The sequence below is a fragment of the Anguilla rostrata genome, chromosome 4 (genome assembly GCF_018555375.3).
Source record: "Anguilla rostrata isolate EN2019 chromosome 4, ASM1855537v3, whole genome shotgun sequence".
In the NCBI taxonomy this organism is placed as follows: domain Eukaryota; kingdom Metazoa; phylum Chordata; class Actinopteri; order Anguilliformes; family Anguillidae; genus Anguilla; species Anguilla rostrata.
In genome coordinates this window covers 31,524,531-31,544,171 of record NC_057936.1, presented here as the reverse complement: position 1 = coordinate 31,544,171, position 19,641 = coordinate 31,524,531, and the positions used below count along the sequence as shown (strand labels likewise).

The window sequence follows — 19,641 nt, the reverse complement described above, 5'->3', positions numbered from 1 at the left end:
TAAGGTATCGTTTTGGTGTATGAGCTCTGTTAGTGGATGGATGTCTTAGCGAAACAAATTGCGTTTTGTGTGCTAGGTCTGTTAATGTAATGGCTTTGTTCACGATAACTCTGAAACTGAATATTTGCCTAAATATTACTTGTTTTGAGTTGGCAAATTTCCAGAGTACCTTCTCCATAATGCTGACTCCTGCTCTCACCCACACATGGCCCTGTACCATTCTGGGGAAGTCTGCAGGTGTGAAAAGTGTTCTTCAGATGGGAGATTTTCCGAAGCCTCCTGTGCCTTGCCCCTTTCAAGAGCCGTATCTTTGTTATCTCTTTTCCTTCCTCGGTTTATATAATCTGTCTGCCATTCAGATTTCAACTCCAGTATTATTTCCATACCCAGCTCATCATGCAGTACCTCTCCTTGATGACTTTCAAGAACAGATATTCAAAAAATCAGCAACAATAACAACATCCCACAGATATCCATAAAGTAATTTCCAAATTGAAAATTTGAAATAAACAAAGCCGTATACATTTATTTAAAGTAAATATGAAATAGTTTGAGAGCAGGACCAACCTCATTTTACTGTACATACTGTACGCTTGTTTTTAACCATGTGAAGTCTGTTGCAACACAGTAATCTGATTTGCAAGCAAGAACATTGAAGTATACTGTTAAAATACATGTGGGGTAAAAAAAAAAACACAAACGTAGTCCGTTTAAAAATAATACAATGCTGCCCGGGAGTAATTCAATTAATTCCCTTACTAATTACATTACTTTTGGTGTCCTTCTACAGCTATTTAAGCCATATGTGTCAACTAGTATGTGCTGTGTAACACTGGTGGAAAGTCAGCATGTGGGTGGAGGGCTTTCAGGGGATGAACATAAGATTCTCCTGTACACATTCATTTGGAAATGAAGCTGCAATTCTTCCTGTTGTTGCTGCCAAACAGATTCATGGGAACTAAGAGACCTTGGTTCTTCAACCTTTTTAGTGGCCAACAGCAGTTTAAGTAAACACAACCCCAACTTGGAAAAAAGATTGATTAAAATGATGTGCCCTCCTACTGCTTCCCAAACCAGTGCGGTTATTTGTTTCAATACTGCCCTCCAGTGGAGCAGAGATGCCAAACTGGACAATCTTCTGTGGACTGAACACATATTGCCATTTCTCCCCTTGCCACAATATTTGTGAATTTATTCCAAGGAAATAACAAATCTGCCTCCAGCCTCCAGTGATTCAGAAATTTCAGAAAATTGAACAGACTAAGAGGAAATAAAGATGGAGCCGGTTCTGAGCAAGAGAACCGGCTCCAAAATGTCAATATTTTCCAAGGTTTGTATTATTGGCCTTGAATTAATTTTGTGAACATGTTATGAAGATAACTATATAATGGTGTGTGTGTGTGTGTGGACATATATATGTGTTTCAAAATTCATTGCAAAGAGGTGTGTGCAAAGGGGTTGCAGTGTTTAATAATTCAAAGGCATAATAAAACAAGTAATTTAAAGGTGTTATTCATTGCAATTAGCAAATGGGATTATGAAACACTGACATGAATATTCTTTGATCGCAATACATTCACACTATTGGCACAAAGTAATGGCTTACACCAAGAAAAAAATGTCTTCCACAACTGTCAGTTGCATGTTCTCTGTCCCTTTGAAAATTTTGGCCATAACGGAAATACAAGGTTGTGTTGTTTTCAATATGACATAATACTGCATGGATAATGTTTTTGTGTTAAATACCACAATATTGACTGGAGTAACATATATAAAATATTAAAGAATGATAGTTCAGGCAAATGTTCTTTCTTGGTTGCAATTTAATCATTTGATCATTTTAAATGTGTATGTAACGAGTAGTACAGTCCATCGGTGTGCTGGAATCCAGATTTATGATGGGCATGATGAAATATACACCCCGATCGGGACACTGTTGACAACTGGGTCAAAAGGTATCAGCAAAAATGACAGGTCTAAAACCCTGCCCAGCTACAGTGACATGCTGGCTTATAATCAGTAGGTACAGCTTTCACTGCAGTTCAGGACGGAGTGACGAAGTGTGGGTAAATAATTTAGCAGGTGCAATATGTTCAGTCAGTTCTCCAAAATGGCTGCCGCGTAGTGTGGTTGTTAGGAGTCATCAAATGTTGGCGGAAATGTCAGGCAACTCCTTCTCAGTGCCACATCATACTCTCAATTACCCAGGTCTAAGACAGTCATTTTCCCTTTTCCTTTCTTTAAAAAAAAAAAAAGAAAGAAAAAAAAGATGTTTTATTGTTTTTCAGCTTTTCATCAGGGCTGAGTTGCCATGACAACAAAGTGGAATGTCATGCTGGATTTCACCTTTGCTGTCTCACCTCATATGGCGTTCCCTCCTCAGCGCAAACACGCGGGACGCGGCTCCCATACGGATGTCTGATTTCACACAGTCTGTGGGACTGACCTTGGAAACTGTCCCTCCTGAGGTTTGAGGGAGTGTTAATTTACAGTCTGCTCCTTGCGCTGTCCCACGGCCCAAATGGTGGGTGCCATAGCTGCACTCAGGTGAAACCGATGTTACTCCGCGATGAAAGGAAAGGGCTGTCCTCAAAGTAGGGAAAAAAAGAAAAAAACTCTGAAGTGTTCCATGCATTATTTCTTTCTTATACACAGGACCTGCAGGCTTATATTAAATGTACTTCACTGAATAGTAATTCTCGTAATTCAATGAGATAATCACGGGAGACTTGTGAGTTCATGTTGCCCTTATCATCGATGTATGTAGCTGGATATTTATGGAAGTAATTCAGGTTTAGTGACTTGCTCATAAGCACAACAGCTAACCTGGAAATTGAACGCATAACCCTAAGTCTGGTCCCTCAACACTTGCTAATTGTTTTAAGACTGGGCCTTTAACACAAACCCACATTGAACAAGACAGCCCCAGTTACCCTGTGACTAAAAAAAAAACACAAAGTGGAGCACTGTACCACACAGACACAGCCAGAGAAAGTGATCCATATTTCCTACAGGCTTGTCTTATTTTTAATTACACTGCAGACAATCTTTCCAATTCAAAACTCATGGTTACCAAGTGAAAACGGATTACAGTTTAACGGGTGCCCAGATGTTTTTGTGTGTGGATGCTCTGAGGTGTCGTCACCAGCGATTGGCAGAATGAATACAAATGCGCTCTTAAAAGAAATGAGTTTGGACTCACATATGGGTATTGTGGACACTGTCAGTCCTCCAGACAATACCATTCAATCCATTTGGGTATGACTGACAATAATGGAGACCTCTGTCAAGGCTGACAGCTATATTATTCACTCTGACAAGTGTGTTTAAATGAATTGAAGGGAGAGAGTCATAGATCAAACAGCCTGTAATCCAAGTGTGCCACCATAATCCCCACTCTCTCTGCAGTGATGGACAGGTTCATTATCATTATCAAGAGGCAAGGTTCTTGCACAAAGCAAACGCTGTAGGAACATAAGCTAAATTATATTGATTCCGGAGAGACTAATTTTGTCATAAGATGATCCTTTTGAATTGAATGTCATGGCTAAGTAAAAACAGGAATAAAAATAGAAGGATTGTACGTGTATCATATTCAGGCTATACACACTTTTTAAGACCTTGCTGAAATTGAAATTGCCTTTTCGGGAACAGCCTCTATAAGTATGTAAAGAAAAATCATATTTGGCTATTAATTTGCTGGACAGATTGCAATGCAATACATTGACTTTGTAAAAGAAAGTGATCTACAAAACAAAATATTATAGTTTATGCTCATTTGTGACATGCTACCCTTTAACAAACTGTGTTTTTTAAAATAATTACATGATCAAGAAGACACCAAATTCTGTGCCAGCTCATGTATTTTGTTGGAATAAATTTCTGTCATAAACTTGGTATAGATACGGGAAATCCATTAAGTACTATCTGGAGCCTTTAGGCACATAAATTGGTGTTAGGATTCATTAAACTGGATAGCCCCTATGGATTTTCCATGTTTCATAAGTTAGAATCAGGCCCGTGTTTCTGACAGGTCATTACTGCATATCAAGCCAGGATAGACTGCAGGGAGTGCATTGGCACTGTGATATGCCATGGTCTTCTCATCCAGCAGGTTACAAAAGAAATGGAAGTGATGCTCCATTCCCTATGTGACAAGAATCCCATTGATGAAATCCCCACCCTTCACCAACCACCAAGAAATCTTTGTCTTCCTTTTCGCATGAAATACATTGCTTACAGTTTAGCTTCCTTGTAGTGTTCAAAAAGCATAAAAGTCAACGCACTGGCCATAGCCAGCAGCTCATGAATGTATCCACTCCCCACAGGATCTGGTTGTTTGTCAGTTCTCATATGGCCGAATCAAATCCATAATCAAATATTGTTATTTACAAGAGAGGAGAGGACCTGGAAACAGCAATGATAATGAATGCACAAATACTCAGCGGATCAATGCAACTTCTGTGTGGATTGATAATAAAATCTGACAGTCAGCTGGCTGGTCACAACATTTGACTGAGAAAAATAGGGAGGTGCCAGGGTAGACATGGAGACAGTATTGATCTTCTCCTCTGTTTAAACAAAACTCTATAAAGCAATTGACAGAGGTAGCTGCTGACCAAGGAAAAGGTTTTCATGTCCATATCTTAAGCAAACACACATCATACACTGGACCCAGGAACACCTTAGAAAGAAAAAAGGAGTGGATCAGCATGTTTGAATGGTGTCAATGTGGTGCCATAAGTAATCAGGTGATAACAAAACAATGGGATTTATGTAAACGTGAAATATAACGCTCATGCAGGTAATATTAATAAAGGGTTTTTTAAACATGATTTAAACCTGGACCCTTCTAAATCTTTCCATTATTTGAAGGTGATAAGCTCTGGGTTTAACCATGGTCATCTCAGGAATAGTTGCTGGTTCTTGTTAATCATCATGACAGGATGAGTTACTTCGAATCAAAACTGAACTTAACTTCAAAAAACCGAACTATTTGAACTGAAAAGCAAGATGGTACATTTGTAAATAACTCAGATAATGAGTGAATGTTTGGACGAATGTGGTAATAAAGAAGTAAATCGTGAGACTTCTTGTGGAACATGTCGTCGAACAATCAAAAATCCTATTTGTCCTTTCAAAATTTGAGGGTGTCAGGCCGCTTCTCTGATCAGATGAGACGGTTCAATGTCAGATCATTTTGAAAGCTCCCTGTAATTGTTCTTTATTTAAAGATTAATACTTTACACTGCGGGTAGTCTTATGTGACTCGTCTGAAATTAACTCTGCCATGATGAGAAAACATTGGGGATTATATCAACTTAGGCAATTGCCTATTAGCTCATAGTTGATTACATGCTGTGCTGCAGGGTTTACTTGTCTTATTGATTCCTCAATAATATTTAGAGGACAGAAATCCCTTGGTGCACTTTCCAGCTTGGCAGTCACAATACAAATTTGTTGAAGCCGTGATCTGTTCCATTTTTTTCTAAATCTGCTTCAGGAGTAATGGCATTCGGCTGTAATGGCATTCGAAAGTTAGGAATGGCTTTGTATGCCATTCCTAGGATTTAATTGTATTCCACCTTTTGAGCTATAGAAACAGATTCGGTCTATTGCAGTGTATAGTTTATTCTCTCGCAAAAATGCCTACACCATTTAATGGTGGCGTATGTCATTTCTACTGTAAAAAAAGGGGGAAAAAAGGAAAAAAAAATTCACTAGATGGAACCCGCTTAGGAAAATCGCACGCTTATCATGCCTCCAACACACATTTGTAGCCATAGCTGTAATAGTTTTCCCCAGCTCTTTATGCACTGATCCATTTAAACATCTGCTACGCATGTGAACAAGACACGGCAAACAATTTACACTAGCATATTTCATTGCTCGACTGCCATTTCTTTTGATAAAGGTAGAGAAAAAAAAAAGAATTTTAAAAAGGTGAATCCTACATGGAGTCAAATGTTGATAAATTCTCACTATAATTACTACAGCTTTAATGCAAACCCGCTGCAGACAGCCAATCTGCTCCACAGCACCTGCATTATCTGATGTTTTGTAATGGAATACCTTTCTCTGTCCTGCTTTGTACATGCAGGTCAGTGGTGCGCTTTCAATTAGTATGGGAAATACAGTCCTTCCCTACCACCTGCAGGTTGTCTGCCCCATCATTGGCATGCAGAGGAGCTATAATCTAAGGAAGCTGCCCATGAAAAATACTCTGTTACATGGGGAGAAAATGAGTGGAGATTAAGAGGTATATTATACAGCGTATCTTTTTTCTATTTATAAGGAGGGAAACAATATTTAGCATGTTTGGCATTTAGGGACGTAGCTAATTGAATGGGCATAATTAGACTGCAATTGATAACAATAGTTTAGCAATTAAACACTTCCACACACAAACCAAAACTGAAATTTACATTTCTTAAATGAAACCTAAATGAAAACTTGAGCTTTAAGACACCTTGCTAGTACATTAGCAGATACTAGCAAGCAAATATATGACCATCTCCCCACAGGTAAATGTATCTGTTCACTTCCTACTTCAAAACATTGTGCTATTAAACTGCATTGAGCCATTAGATACCTTACTAGTGGCAGCAATTAAGAAAATAACTGAAAGTACATGTGGACCAATTCCCCACAGGTAAATTTATCTGACCACTTATTACTTCAAATCATCCTGTTATTGTAGTTATTCAATCCTCATTTTTGGTTGATCAGACTGATAAAGATTTTATTGGTCAACACATTCTTCCCTGGTTGACACTATACGTCCCCATGATGTTACTGAGCTGATCAAAATTTAATGCAATGAGCAAAATATTGGATAAATATTTTCTGTGGGCCTGACTCATTTTAATCTGGACATTCTTCTTAAAGATCACACACTTACTTGCCTACAAGTTATGGGAAATGATTGACTTACTTAAACTGGTAGCTAAACATTATAGTTTGCCAACCTAACAAATAACACGGTATTGTACAGTATGTTTTCTGGTCAATACTAGTACACTGGTTGTGCAGTCAGCTTGCCATGCTGACAATAATCATACAGGTTTATAAAAAACATGTTTCTTTAATGAAAATGATTGAATAACATTGTTTTCTACACCAATTATAAAACAATATTTTATTCTGTATTCTTACATTTGCTGAAAAAATGATATAACATGATTTTCAAGTCATATTAAAATACTGGTGATAAGAGTGCTTTCAATACTTAATTTCTTTTTTTTTTGGTTAAATGAACAATTAACATTCATTCCAATCTCAAATTATTAAATGTTTTCAATGTCAATGACTTGCAGACTTTATTATTCAAACTGTTCATGAAAACAATTAAAATTATGCTCAGTTCACATTCCTGATGTATTCACCAGGGGAAAACTACATTCTGCTCGTAGGTACTGGGGCCTCGCAATAAAATTCTTCCAGTGTCACTATAACACTGTTTGACATGCAGTGGCGGTCTTGTGTATTAATAACAGAGAAGCTCCCAGGGATGGCACATAAAGGCTAATGCCCACAGCAAGGCAGTATGAGACCCAGACTGAAACCAGGACACCGGCAGCATAATGGGTATGGAATGGGGCTTGCAATTCCAAGGCTGTAGGTTTGGTCCCCAGGTGGGACAATGTCATTGTACCCTTGAGCAATGTATTTCACAGAAATTTGGTATATATCAAGCAGTAGAAATGGATTGTATGCAAAAGAATGTATTCCCTGTATGTCACTCTGGGTAAGAGTGTCTGCTAAATGCTGCGTTTAACTGCATTCAACAGACACGACTTGCATTTAAGGAAGGTAACTGCCAAAGTGAATTCCAATAAGGGAAACTGTAAGGAAACTGACTGCAATACAAATAAGGCTGGGATTTAATATCAGCATAATATACAGAATAGATTTGGAAGGGGTCTGGTATTTTTGGCCATTGTGTTTTATTGCATACACAAGGATAAATGCACATGCTCATCCCACAATAATAAGGTTTGCCGGCACTGCACATTGTTACGTGCATCAGTCATATGAAGCATAGGATGCCATCCTTCAAATTCCTATCACTAATTATTATTCATGATTGGTGGTGGTGAAGCACCACTTCTGCTTCTGTCATGTCTTCTTGTTTTTCATGTCTTGTGTCATTAGAATTCTGGTCTGTTGGGAAACTGATCCTCATTCCGGTCAATCCTTGATGCTGTAGAATTCTAGGCCACTATCTTTAGGCTAAACTGGCCTTGCATTAACATACCACTATTTATTCTAGGCTACCAAGGCTTATAGCCGTAAGCGTAGTTCACAAAAATGTCACACTCATGTCAGAATATGGTATCATAGCCTACACGAGTTGCAATTATAATCTTGCAGCAGACATAGATTCTTTGTAGGCCAAAGCAAGTTGCAAATTTAAGTGTAGCTGACAAGATAAGACTGCATAGTGCATTTTCTCCTGCGAGCATCATGCATTTGTATTCTTAATTTTCACACTCTCTTTTTTAATTGTTTTGGTTTGGAACCATTGTCAAGTGTAATACATGGTGAACTTAACTTAGTGCTTGTATTTTCAACAATGCCTCATATTTCCTTGTTGACATCCTCCATTGCTTTGAATGTAGTGCATGGGAGAGACATTATGGCTTGTGGCCAAAATGTTTTGCAATCTTAGATGTAGATTTCAAAGCTGTAGCCTAGCTTTGTCTATTTATATGTCTTTTATTTCTAGGAATAGCTAAATTGTTTATCAAAATCCATAGCCTACTAGTCTACTAAAGCCTGATAATTACTAGAAAGGAGATGGATAGCTGTCGGGTACTTATACACTTATTCCTATCTAGGTGTTCTGTGTGAAGCAAAGCTTCAATTAGGCACTCATAGAGATGTCTACAGCAGCATGTGATGGGGCAAAGCGTTGGGTAAAATCTGAAAGTGATGGGTGCCATCTTGTGGAGCTAGATGGGTCATTTGGTATATTTCTGATCTGGCATGAATGAATAGGGCAGATTTTAGCGACATCTTGGTATGTTGCAAAAACACCCGGAGAATTTACATTATCTCTCTTGTAAATCAGGCTAGTTTTCCCTTTTGTAGAATCGCTCGTCCTCAAAATCACTTTCCTGAGGTGACTGCAAAAGCTCCAACTTCTTGTGGATAATCTCAGCTTTTGGAGAATGAATTTTTGGATGCTTCATTGGCGACAACATCTTCTTGATCTCCGTATTGTGTAGCCCTATTTGTGTTCATGAATTCAAAAAGTGTATCGCCCTCATGCAGTCAAAAGGTGCAATGTTTATCCTGAACAGTGATGTCAGTACACATTAGTGATAAAAATGTTATTACATTACAGGCATTTAGCAGATGCTCTTATCCAGAGCGACTTACACAACTTTTTACATAGCACTTTACATTGTATCCATTTATACAGCTGGATATATACTGAAGCAATGCAGGTTAAGTACCTTGCTCAAGGGTACAACGGCAGTGTCCTTACCCGGGATTCGAACCTACGACCTTTCGGTTACAAGCGCAGTTCCTTACCCACTGTGCCACACTCCGTCCTTATCCTTGAACAATTTGAAAAACATTCTAGAATTCAGGTCCTTGGTCACCAGTAAACCAATGCGCAACATTTCATCCAAATCACAGCATAACTGCTGGAGTCATGGCTGTTACAGACACACAGGTGATTGCAATACCCTCTCATGCTTGAGCCCCACCCCTCTTATAAACCTGCCACAATTAAGAGCAGGAAACAATTCCATGTACAAAGAAATAATATGCAAATTAACATTTTCAAATCATTGTGTAGCTGTTTTGGAAGTTTATAAAAAGTTCAAAAAGTTTTCAAAATTACTAAAATTAACTTAAGACAAGAGAAAGTCCTCAAAAAATATGGCTACTTGTGTCTGCATGCTGACTGAAGTCCATTAACAGTTCTCTCATAACATCATAACCATCTACAAATAAATTATAATAGAAGAGAATAGCTATACATGTCATCTATGCTAATTCTATGCTAAGTATCTGTGCTAAGTATCAAACTAGCTCACAGTGACACGCAAAATTGTGTTCTGAATGGCCGCATGGAAACAAACTAGGTGCTAAATATGTCCCTATTTAATTTGCCTTCTATTGTCTGTTTCGGCATCAAGAATAAAATTCATTTACAATACCAGAGCAGAGTTCTGTCATTTATGTAGGAGTGAACATCCTCGTGTGGAGTTTATGAGAAGCTTTTGAATCAGATAGAAAACGTATGGGGAGAGTTTGTGCCACTCACTTGCTGCCGTTGTTGGTTTTTGCATCTATAATTTAGAGTTCATGTGGATGGCAAAAAATGGGTCAGGGTCAGAGCACTTGATCCTGAAGTGTGCTTTTCCATCTTCCCCCACAGTGACCTGCTTCCCGGTACATCGCCCTCCCTCCTTCTGCCCAGAGATGACGTCACAGTACGTTCCACTAGCCAAGCCAGTATTCAGTATCTCGTCCAGGGTCCTGTAAATGACAGAGGTGCCCTTTGCAGTGGCTGTGGACTTAAGAGGCGGTTATGTCCTCTTTATATAGCTATTTACAGTGTTGTCTTGTTATGCAGAATCACGTAACTAGAAAGATAACAGACATTTAACATATCACCAATTCAAGGACTCCTCAAGTTCTTTTGAGGTCCCATTCACTCAGATTCAAGTGCCGGTAAAAAATGTACAGTAGCCTAAATCACGGGTGTTGCATATTTTCAAACTGAATTCTGATTCAGGATGTGTTTTTAAGGACATACTTTATATAAACATGTTTACATAATCATGGACACAAAGCGTTTAAAGATGACAGCAAAATCCCTCTACAAATAAAAGAAATAAGCAAATAAACATGTTAAAGTACCTCTAGCACAAGCTTCCACCAGCTGGAGTATATATGAGCTCATATATTACACAGTATGCATCAATATTCTTACCAGTCATCGTTGTTAATGACGATGAAGCCATGATTGCCACGCCCAAAAGCGATCTGATTGCTTCCATTATCCCACCAGTTACACAGCGGCTGACCATTGACAACATTTCGGAAAATTACCATGTTTCTTCACATGAAGGAAAAGAGCACAATTGCTTTATTGCTACATCTTATATACACTGAATTCACAAGAAGTAATGTTCGATGTACGACATATTATGTCATATAAATACAGTTTAGATGATTCAGTTTGTGTTAAGGATCTATAAGAACAGTATTTGCTCACCTGATCTGATGCCACCGGTGTTCACACACCCATCCATCTCCACATTCACCATCTGGATTGATATGAACAGGCTTTGTGGACCCATCAGGAAAACTTGGAGGTCCCATCCAATCATTCTGATCCTGCAGAATATAACTAGTGTCCTTTAGAAGGTTTCTCACAAATCATAGTTACACACAGTATCTTGTGTACATGCAAATTATCAGCATGTTAATTTGTATATAATTTTATGTGAAGAAAACAGTATGAGATAATAAGGGACATTTTGCAAAACAACCAACTTTTCCATCAACGATTTGGCGATTCCAGCGATAACTTGACATCACCCTAGTCATCCCGTAAGGGTGGGCCAGCATGAAGCCCATAGCTAATCTGTACAACCTGTACAGAAACGGAGACAAAAATTGGTGATGGCCTGTCTTATCAACCGGTTGAAATGTATAGCAGGACAATCTTTCATGGGGACAAAGGGTACCTGGGTTCCCAGAAGGTGAGGATGGATGTGCCCCCTGCCCCATGTCCTCTCTGGTTGTCATGGTTGTCCAAAAACACAAGAGCTTTCTCTGATGCCATCAATCCACAGTCTTCACCCCAGTTCCTGGAACAACATTGGTGTCAAATTTCAGATAAAAAACTACAATAAACGATTCAAAAAAGAAAGAATACATTTTACACACACACACACACATACAGATGGGTGACAAATTAAATGTGCCTTGGCATAGATTCTACAAGTCTTGAACTCTACTGGAGGGATGAAACACAATTCTTCCAAAAGATATTCCCATATTTGGTGATGATGGTGGTAGAGAGCACTGTCTAACACATCGGTCCAAAATCTCACAAAGGCGTTCAGTTGGGTTGAGATCTGGTGACTGTGAAGGCCATAGCATATGATTCACATCATTTTCATACTCATCAAACCATTCAGTGACTCCGCATGCCCTGTCGATGGGGGCATTGTCATCCTGGAAGAGACCACACCCATCAGGATAGAAATGTTTCATCACAGGATAAAGGCGATCACTCAGAATAACTTTCTACTGATTTGCAGTCACCCTTCCCAATAAGTGAACCCAAACCATGCCAGAAAAATGCCCCCCCACTGCATAACAGAGCCACTGGACCCCCTCACTGTAGGCGTCAAGCATTCAGGCCTGTTCCGTTCTCTTGGTGTACACCAAACATGCTCTTGCCCACTTGTCGAGAATATGGTGAAAGATGACGTATCTGACCACATCATTTTTTCCACATCTCTGTAGACCAGTGCCTATGGTTTTTGCACCACTGAACTCTCAAATGTGCATTCGTCTTTGTAATGAGGGGTTTATGCACTGCACCCCTACTATAATATCCCTCAATCACCTAAGAAGAGTTGCTCTTCTGTTTTTCCTTGCATATCGCACTAATGCACGAGCATCAGTCATCGAATGTCTGCTTTCCACCACAATTTCCGACCTTATTTACCGATGTCTTTCCCACAGATCTAAATGCAGATTAGTCACTTTAGTCACTGTTCCTAGCCAGTTAAGCAGTCTTTGTGACTGAAGCTCCTGCTATTCGTGCCCCAATAATGAACCCTCTTTCAAAGTCACTTACGTCTTTTCCTCTTGCCATCTTGATCCAAAATCAAGTACAACTGGACATGCTCAGCATTTTTAAACATGCCAGAGTGAGATAGAATGTTAATTACATAATTGTATCATGCAGTAGACCTGTATGGAAGCATCGGAATTTGTTGTATCTCATTTATTCAGGTTTTTCCTTTAATTTGTCACCCATCTGTGTGTATATATACATATATATAAATATATATATATATATATATATATATATATATATAGCAGTAAACTTTTGTGTCTCCCAGATTAATGCTGACTTTCTATTTTTTCCACAGTTATGTTAATATTGCATGAGTATTAATATTTAAAGAGATTTGGTGCATTTCAACACATTACTTGAGATCTGACAGCTTTTCGCCATTCCATTTGCGGATGACTGTGCCCAGTCTGGCACCATACTTAAACTCTGTTACACGGCCCATCTCATCGTATTCAGAGGCTTTTATTGGTTCCCCACCAAGGTCAATCACCTGTAATTAAAAGAACAAATAAAATCAACAACCATTGGTAAATGTGCTGTCCCACTCCCCATGTTACATTGGCATTTAGAGGCATAATATGGAATTCAATTGTTCCCTAGTCACTAATTAGAACCCTCTTTCACTGAGCAGTTGTTTTAGATATTAGATTAAAGACAATTTAAAACTTTAATTTCCTTTGTGTCTTTGAGTAAGTGAACAACAAGCAGTCTGATTCAATTCTGATCTTGCTGCAGAAATGAAAATTAAAACAAACCTCTTGATAAATGAAAGGCTTAGAACCAGCTGGGAACCACGTGGTGTTAAGATTATGAAGTCTGCTGTAAATTACGTGCAAATCTTCTGGCCAAATGTGCTTGCAGGCATCCACCCGGAATCCAGCCACACCCAGGTCTATCAGTGCATTCATGTATTCGGCCACCTTTTGGCGAACGTGTTCCCGCCTATGGGCCAGGTCAAGAAGGCCTACCAGGCGACAGTCACGCACCTGTTGACGTGAACATACATGAAGACAGCCATTATGGGATGAAATATGACACTGTGACTACACATAGTAATTACAAGTAAATACCTTTCCATATCAAATGCATGCATTTCAGGTTTTAGCTATAATGCTCCAGGAGATTGAACTGTCATCAATGATCTGTATTGGATCTTGTCTTTTTTCCCTACCATTATTACAGATTCTCTGCTTTGATACTATCTAGTAAGGTGGTATATCAACAATTTAGTCATTTTCATTGGTTGCACCCACTGTTCTATTTTGCACTCTGTTGTGTTCTTTCTGTTCTACTTATCTCTTGTTACATAAAACTTGAATGACTCATTGATGACTCATCAGTTGGCAGATTTATCTGAAACACCCCCAGTGCTGGAAACAGGGTTTCAACCACATTTGACTCTTTGCTCACAGTAAGATAGGAACTGTTCCAATATGCCCCCAATACCCTCATTGGCTGACTCTCTTCACCATAAGTGCACTGCCTGCCATATTGAGTTATGCTCTGATACCGTAGGAGGTGAACTGAGCGAGTCATTATGCCCTCAATTGCCCCCTTCCAGAGAACTGAAAATCTGCAGCGAGTTAGCCAAATAGATGGCCACATAACACTTTGCATTGTACTCATTTTAATCACTTTCCTTCTTAAATGTTAAAAATGTGTCAAGAGTAATGTTTGACATTACCTCGTGAAAATAGTTGTGTCTACACAACTAGTTAAAGAACACTCTACACTAGCTACAGATAGTTGGCTTGCTATCATGTTAGCTACTCAGCTATACAGATAAATTATCAATGACAATTTTGCTTGATAGCCATGAATACAAATTTTTGCAGGAGTTAATGATAAAGTAAATATGATCTACTTTTGTGTAAATAAATAGCCAATTAAAAAAACCTTATTTTTGTAGGTACTTTTGGTACTGCTGCTATTTTCCCATCACACCTGATAAATGTCTTGGTAGTTCTCAATATTTCCACTCCGAGTTCTGCATTTTTGGTCATTAAAATCCTGCGCAGAGAAGGGAACAGATGGGAACTCCTCTTTGCTGGCATTGAAATATGAGCCACAGGTTGAGTGCCTACCCTCCCCACCTTCGGATGAACACATGTGATTGATAACTGCATCCACATAGATATTCACCTGAAAGAACAATGCACGTTACTTCCAGACAAGACTGAGATCCCACTATTTCAGTGAAAGGTATTTCAGCACATGGATTCACACAACTATTTTGAAATGTTTTAAAATCAAAGGTTTTAGAATTGCAGAAAAAAAGGTACAAGTCACATTAAAGTTTTAAAATATGAATAGCTGAATGGTGCTGGATTTGGGCATCACCCCGACGGCATTGCATCTAGTGATCATGTCCCTCAGCTCTTGTTCCGTTCCAGATCGGGAGCACAGATTGTGGCTGACTGGCTGATATCTCTCCCACCAGGGCCGCCAAGGTTTGGTGACAACAATGTTTTCACTGGGAGGGGAAATCTAGCAAAACACACACACAAACCCAAGCTAGAATATAATAATTATAGAGCGCACACAACCCTCAAATTTCAGCAATCATCCTGTTTACAGTTTCTGAGAAAGCTGAGAAAAAATTGAATTGCCAGCTTAATGAAATATCTTGATGCAGACAGGGTACTTTCCCTCTTATGCAAGATACATTGCTGTTCTATAAATTATGCGGGCATATGATCCGTTCATAGTATCGCTGCAATCCTGACATAGCCTATACAATTAACTTGCTGCATTCTTAATTTCCTTCTGAGCAATGCACCAAACACACACACACACACACACACACGTGTCGTCTCCAATTATGCATTAAGGAACATACCTGAACCCCGCCATAACCATTAGGTGCCAAGTACCGCTCACATTCCTGAGCAACATCAGCCCAACGCCATTCAAACAAGTGGACTATTGATGTTCTGCCACGTTTCATCTGACAGTGATGTTGAGCAAGGCCTAGCCCAAGAGCCACTGCCAGTAAGCACACCTTCGTCTGCCATTGGGGAAAAAAGTGAAAATAATGCAAGTGGCTCTCGAATATACAGACTACCAAAAGAGATAAGCTGTTGGCCATTATAAATCAGAGAGGAGGTACATGTTTAATAAATGGTTACCTTCACATATTTTTTTCCAATTTAATAACTCAGTAGAGTTCATGATTAAATGCCATGTATACACCTAAATAAACCTAAATCCATATGTACACAGCTTGTTTGCCTTCAAATTGATTTATTCAAATTGATACTCACCTTCATTTTCATATGAGTGCTGAAGGCCTTCAGGCAAAAGGAAAAATACATAAAGTTAAATACTGTAAAACTGCTACCAACATAACATAAGGGTGTGAATTAATTTTTCACAACAGAGCACAGCAACAAAAACAAAGTGCTACATTTTTTCACTCCAGCGGCAGCCAGAGTAAGAGTTCCAGGCCTCAAACGCAATTCAGGGAGCAAGAGGCTTAAATTACCTTTCAGCGAGAGGAGGGAGTTGCTCTACCTTGAAGACCCTAGCCCAGATCAAACCTGCAGCAAAAAGCAACAGACTTGATGAATGCAAGCTCTGACACTGTCCTTTCCCATTTCTCTCACTCACACACTGTCTCATGCTCAAACACAAAGAAAATCTATGGCACTATAATTTGAAAATATAAAGTGGAATTAACATTATAGTAGTAGTAGTAGTAGAAGCAGTAGTATAATACAGTGACACTTTATTATTAATATTCACTTGCCATTTGATTCATTTATGTTTAAGTGTTCAGCAGAAGCACTCGCAATTAAATCAGCATTTTAACCCAAAGCTAAATTTCTACATAACGGCCTGGCTGCAGTATAGTTTGGGTCAGAGGTAAATGCAAACTCCAAATAAATGCGAGTGAGTTAGCCACATGCCTACTTTCTCTCACATTCAATCGTACAGATGGTGAAAACCCAAATACAACACACCGAAGAGGGCATACAAGATGAAAGGGGAATAAAAGAAACACGTATAAGCAAAAATCCTATCAACAAGCTTAATGAGTGCTTAATCAACTTGGGTCATCAGGCAGATCCTAAGTCTGTATTTGTAGTCATTGAGAGATGTACTTTTTCAATGTGAATATAATTATTCCATAAATATGATCCTCTGTACCTGATAGAAAACTGACACAGTGTAGTGCAGAAGATTTGGAGGTTGTTTGTATTCCCAGTGTTGTAAATGTGTACATGAGAATTCATCTGAAAAAAGTTTTTTAAAAGGCAAGGGGAGGAAATCTGGGCAGTCTGATAAATATTGATGTTTAATAGGAAGGATCTTAGGTTTATTAAACAACAGGTTGAAAAGTGGCTAGTCTTACAGATCTTTTCTGTACTCTGTATATTACATTACATTAATTACAGGCATTTGGCAGACGCTCTTATCCAGAGCGACGTACAACAAAGAGAGTGGTGGTAGGCCTACTGTATATGTGGAAGCCCAGACAATATTACAATAGGTGAAGTATTGATACATCTAACTATAGTGCAATGTTAGTAGACGGGACTGATGAACCAATTTGCTGATCTTGCGGATAATACCAATGTACTTTATTGCAAATATGATGAACATGGTCTTTCCAGTTGAGTTTTTCATCAGTTATAATGCAGAGGAATCTAGTTGAGGACACTTGTTTAATTGTACTATTGTTGATGAAAAGACTGGTATTTGTTTTACAGTATTTATTCGTTTTTGTTGTGAAAATGATGAAATAAGGGGTTTTTCCATTGAGAGACAGTTTGTTTAGTGTAAACCATTTGGATATATTAACTGAGCCAGTGTCACTGCACTACTTCTTCTATATGGCCTTATAAATTATGGTTACCTAGAACTCGGAAGAGCAAGTGAACATCATGTCATACTTGGATAACACGTTTGAAATTGAATAGTTCAAGATGCAACTAGGTACGCTTCTCATTTGCATGTGGCGGTTTATTGAATTATAGTTAAACATTCCGGAGCGTACGTACGTACCGTCTATCAAATGGTAGGCTACTGCATTGCTATGCAATGCTTCGTGTTTGTTGTAGCTTATGGCGCCTGGTTTCTGCGTGTGGATATATCGAATAATGTCGATTTACCTGCTCAACCACCAATAAACGGGTTGTATGTACCGTTTTCGGTGCGGCGATGACCAAATTTTGTTCGCGCTTGAAAGCTCATCCGAAACGGAAGCAATTTTCAACACTCTCTGGCCGTAACTTCCTCCCGTTCAGTGTGTCAATATGTGTGACGTCATTGACCAGCTGTGTCGACCATCTTGGTGGTGGCTACTCCTGAAAAATAAGCCAAAAGACACAGAACTGTGCCAGAAGGTTTTTGTATCACCAAAATATATGGATGGCACCGGCAGTGCTTTCCAAATATTATTTTAATTATTCGTTTATTCAGTTTTTTTTCATTAGTAGAGTTTTATCATGATATTCACAAATTAATTGTGGCTTAGCTTGCCCATGCACTCCCCAAAATACAAGAGGTAAACAACAAAATAAATAAAACAAAAATGCCATAAAATAAAACAACAATAAAGAAAATAAGAGGAAAAAAACATAAGTGTTGCATTCTTTGTATACTATCTGAATCCCATCTCATACAAGGGCAAGAGCAATGCCAAGAGGGATATAATCCACCATACGTTTAGCCTACATTGGAATGCTTTTTGTTTGCTTCCACTTTGATGGATATTAACCTTTTGATAAAGTTTGTGTTATTTCTGAAGGGAGGTAGTCCAAGAGAGGACTCCAGATCTTGAAATGAGTTCCCATTGCCTCTAGGAGGCAGAACGCTAAAAATATGCCTGTGCCAAAGTGTTGCAGTTTTGGTGGACTATCTTTTACCCAGTTCAAGAGAATGCATTTACAAGAAAGAAGCAAAAATTTGTTTTATAGTTCATACTGGTGCTTAGGGACTACCAAGTCCTTGGAGGACAGGCTTGGGAGAAACAGCCGTGGGGCATTTATAATTGTGATTGCAAAGATACCACTCAATTCATGAGCAATGTGACTCCAGCACCCTGAAATACACCTGCACCCCCAAAAGCAGTGGAAGTGGGCACTAAGGTATGTACTGCACTTACTGCATAAGAGAGAAATAACAGAGCTATTCTGTTGAGAATCACAGGGGCTATATGGTGTCGGTGTAAAATTTTGTATTGGATCTCCATGTGCCTATTGCAAGCAATGGATGAGCTAACCAGGCATATGGCCTCCTGCCAATCATCTTCAATGTATTCACTGCCTAAATCACCCTCACATTTACATCAGATGTTCATGATATCATATTTATCATGGGAATACAGTACAGTAAACAGAGAAGATAAAGTGGCACACATATTTCAAGCTTCCATCTCAATTTAAAGAGGAATATTCCCTCTGGGCTTTGAAAGTGAGTTCATATTTATTTTTATTACTGGCACACATCCATTACATTTATGAATGTATATTCCTTGTGTTATTTTTGTTAGCTTACTTCAATATCACAATGTTCCTATTTTCCGGTATTCCAAGTAGGCTAGTATTTATGTTTCATGTAGCCAATAGCTTACATTGAGGCAAGATGCATGGTTTATATGTTAAGTAACAAGAAATAACATCTCTGCAGGCAATAGTACTCTTTTTTTTTTACACAAGGACACAATAATAACTGAAGCATGTTCTGGTTGAAACACCTCAAAACCTCAAAACACCTCAAAACATCTTCATAAATTACCAAAGATTTACTACAATATTGTGGCCAGCTAAAGGGTTCATGAGCAGCCAGTTTCTAAC

At 38.7% G+C, this 19,641-nt stretch overlaps 1 protein-coding gene across 8 annotated transcripts; it reads right to left on the bottom strand.

Moving 5' to 3' along the window:
• Positions 1-492: 492 nt before the first annotated feature.
• Positions 493-18,113, bottom strand: LOC135253226 (alpha-amylase-like). 8 transcript variants are annotated; one of them, XR_010329561.1, is made up of 15 exons: positions 17,956-18,113; positions 16,326-16,380; positions 16,105-16,131; positions 15,681-15,848; positions 15,182-15,328; positions 14,786-14,983; positions 13,597-13,827; positions 13,198-13,331; positions 11,715-11,837; positions 11,521-11,620; positions 11,240-11,361; positions 10,955-11,080; positions 10,283-10,497; positions 2,361-2,588; positions 493-2,238 (listed from the first exon to the last, which is right to left on the bottom strand). XR_010329561.1 is itself a non-coding variant. In XM_064332254.1 (14 exons), the coding sequence occupies exons 3-13, from the start codon at positions 16,114-16,116 to the stop codon at positions 10,308-10,310; spliced, it is 1,551 nt and encodes a 516-aa protein (XP_064188324.1). In that variant the 5' UTR covers positions 16,117-16,131; positions 16,326-16,380; positions 17,956-18,113; the 3' UTR covers positions 493-2,588; positions 10,283-10,307. The 8 variants fall into 8 exon arrangements, 7 of the variants coding, with proteins under 7 accessions (XP_064188324.1, XP_064188325.1, XP_064188323.1 ...); XM_064332254.1 differs by having other exon boundaries at positions 493-2,588; XM_064332255.1 differs by having other exon boundaries at positions 493-2,583.
• Between the last annotated feature and the right edge of the window lie 1,528 nt (positions 18,114-19,641).

What these genes read in the sequence shown, in the direction of transcription:
- LOC135253226 (XM_064332254.1), bottom strand. An exon ending in ACTACCAAGACATTTATCAG is followed by an intron (nt 13,828 to 14,785) that starts GTGTGATGGGAA and finishes TCACGTCAACAG; the next exon opens with GTGCGTGACTGTCGCCTGGT. An exon ending in GAAAAGCTGTCAGATCTCAA is followed by an intron (nt 11,838 to 13,197) that starts GTAATGTGTTGA and finishes ATGTTGTTCCAG; the next exon opens with GAACTGGGGTGAAGACTGTG.